We start from the raw sequence: 2,360 nt of genomic DNA, 5'->3' as shown, positions 1-2,360 counted from the left end.
GATAGTGAAGAACGCGTTTGGTATGCTTTCCTTTATTATTCAGAGTATTGAGTACAGGAGTTGGGAGGTCCTGTTGCGGCTGTACAGTACATTGGTTAGGCCACTGTTGGAATATTGCGTGCAATTCTAGTCTCCTTCCTATCGGAAAGATGTTGTGAAACTTGAAAGGGTTCAGAAAAGATTTACAAGGATGTTGCCAGCGTTTGAGAATTTGAGCTATAGGGAGAGGCTGAACAGGCTGGGACTGTTTTCCCTGGAGCTTCGGAGGCTGAGGGGTGACCTTATAGTGGTTTACGAAATTATGAGGGGCATGGATAGGATAAATATACAAAGTCCCTGGGGTCAGGAAGTCTAGAAATAGAGGGCATAGGTTTAGGGTGAGAGGGGAAAGATATAAAAGAGACCTAAGGGGCAACATTTTCACGCAGAGGATGGTACATGTATGGAATGAGCTGCCAGAGGATGTGGTGGAAGCTGGCACAATTGCAACATTTAAGAGGCATTTGGTTGGGCATATGAATAGGAAGGGTTTGGAGGGATATGGGCTGGGTGCTGGCAGGTGGGACTAGATTGGGTTGGGATGTCTGGTCGGCATGGATGGGTTGGACCGAAGGGTCTGTTTTCATGCTGTACATCTCTATGGCTCTATGACTGTACAGACATGAATAAAGGCTAAAGTGAATGTAAAGATACAGGAAAGGTCATTTACACAGAGAAAGGCAAAGAAGACGAATATTTAAAATATATAGCCATACCATTTATCCTGACTAAATATTGCAGCTGATCCTCACCAGCCAGATTTGCTGCTAGACAGGTATACAATCCAGCATCTTCTACCTACAATAAAACACAATGCAGGTATTATGTCCAATAAAATAGCAGTAATATATCCCAAATTAAAGGGGAATTGATGTAATTGTTCGGTTTAGATGCTTGTAAATCTAGTTTTTTTGGCTTCTCCTCAATAAGTAGTTATTTTCTGTTTTCAGACTGCGTGATACCATAGAGATTCCACATCAGTGATCCAGTGCCTGGTTTTAAATTCTTTCCATGTGGGACACACAAATTTGTGTGAGGCAACAGGGCCTGCCTGCCTGCCTATTGCAACGTGTGCTGCAGTATCAAGTTCACTGATATGTGTCCAAGACGATGGCTTATCTTAAGACACCTCAATGGATGACAGGATCGGCTTTTTGTAGGGTGTGTTAGGTTCTGCAGCATCTGTTTCCTTCTTTCCATGTTGTCTCCTTGGAACACAGCACCTGTTATTGACAGATCTGGTGGCATGATCCCTTTATCCTCCAACTGTCATTCAGTGAATGCTGTAAAGAGGCTTGCAGGACGAGTGCTCCTTTTGGTCAATCAGTCCATTTCTGCTCGGTAACGATTGCCACAGAGACCATAACTTTTAAAAATAGATTTGAATTCTGAGTGACCAGTCTACTGGAATCACATAATAAGATTTAAAGCTTTAAGATTTATTGTAACTAATAAAACTAAAATCAACATTGATGAAACTTACTTAAAGGCATCTAAAACCAAAAATACATCCTTATTTGCATGTTAACACAATTGAAAAACCCAATATACTTGACAACATGATACCCACAGAATTTCCATACTTTACAGGAAATAAACCAGTTACTATCACTTTCCAATGGGCTTACTTCTCCTCATTACTCCACCATTATGTCCAGTACCGTTGAAAACCCTCATTTTCCCTGGCCTTCTGAGAATTCCTTAAGTGACTTCTAGTAGCAAGACTCAACTGGAGATTCCTTCCCCCGGTCTTACCAGGCCAAATCTATTATTGCTCTTAAATTTTCACAGGTTCTATCTCTTTGACCTGAGAATGTCTTCCAACCCACAGTTTATCCAGTAACTAGAAGAGAAACAGTCTTCTTCCCTCTGCTTTCTCTCAGAAAGACTTTCTCTCTGTCCAAGGTATTTTAAAAATCAGACTGCTTGAATTAATTGACTCTCTCTTTGTGGTCAGATGTGAAACATGGCTCTTGAGTCTTACTGAATCTTGACCTGGGTCCCATGTAATCACCAAGGTAAAAACAATGACTGCAGATGCTGGAAACCAGATTCTGGATTAGTGATGCTGGAAGAGCACAGCAATTCAGGCAGCATCCGAGGACAGGCAAAATCGACGTTTCGGGCAAAAGCCCTTCATCAGGAATAAAGGCAGAGAGCCTGAAGCATGGAGAGATAAGCTAGAGGAGGGTGGGAGTGGGGATAGAGTAGCATAGAGCACAATAAGTCAGTGGGGGAGGAGATGAAGGTGATAGGTCAGGGAGGAGAGGGTGGAGTGGATAGGTGGAAAAGAAGCTGGGCAGGTCGGACAAGTCCGGACA

At 42.6% G+C, this 2,360-nt stretch overlaps 1 protein-coding gene across 1 annotated transcript in view; it reads right to left on the bottom strand.

The window, feature by feature from the left end:
- Positions 1 to 2,360, bottom strand: part of LOC122564614 (hemicentin-1-like) — a 429,834-nt gene that overhangs the window by 107,140 nt on the left and 320,334 nt on the right. Inside the window, exon 69 of the mRNA XM_043719704.1 lies at positions 756 to 837. Coding sequence (XP_043575639.1) covers positions 756 to 837 — 82 coding nt within the window. The remainder of the gene's footprint in view (positions 1 to 755; positions 838 to 2,360) is intronic.

This window comes from Chiloscyllium plagiosum, chromosome 30, assembly GCF_004010195.1.
Source record: "Chiloscyllium plagiosum isolate BGI_BamShark_2017 chromosome 30, ASM401019v2, whole genome shotgun sequence".
Lineage (NCBI taxonomy): Eukaryota > Metazoa > Chordata > Chondrichthyes > Orectolobiformes > Hemiscylliidae > Chiloscyllium > Chiloscyllium plagiosum.
Note: the sequence above shows the minus strand (reverse complement) of the source record. Positions and strands in the feature narration are given on the sequence as shown.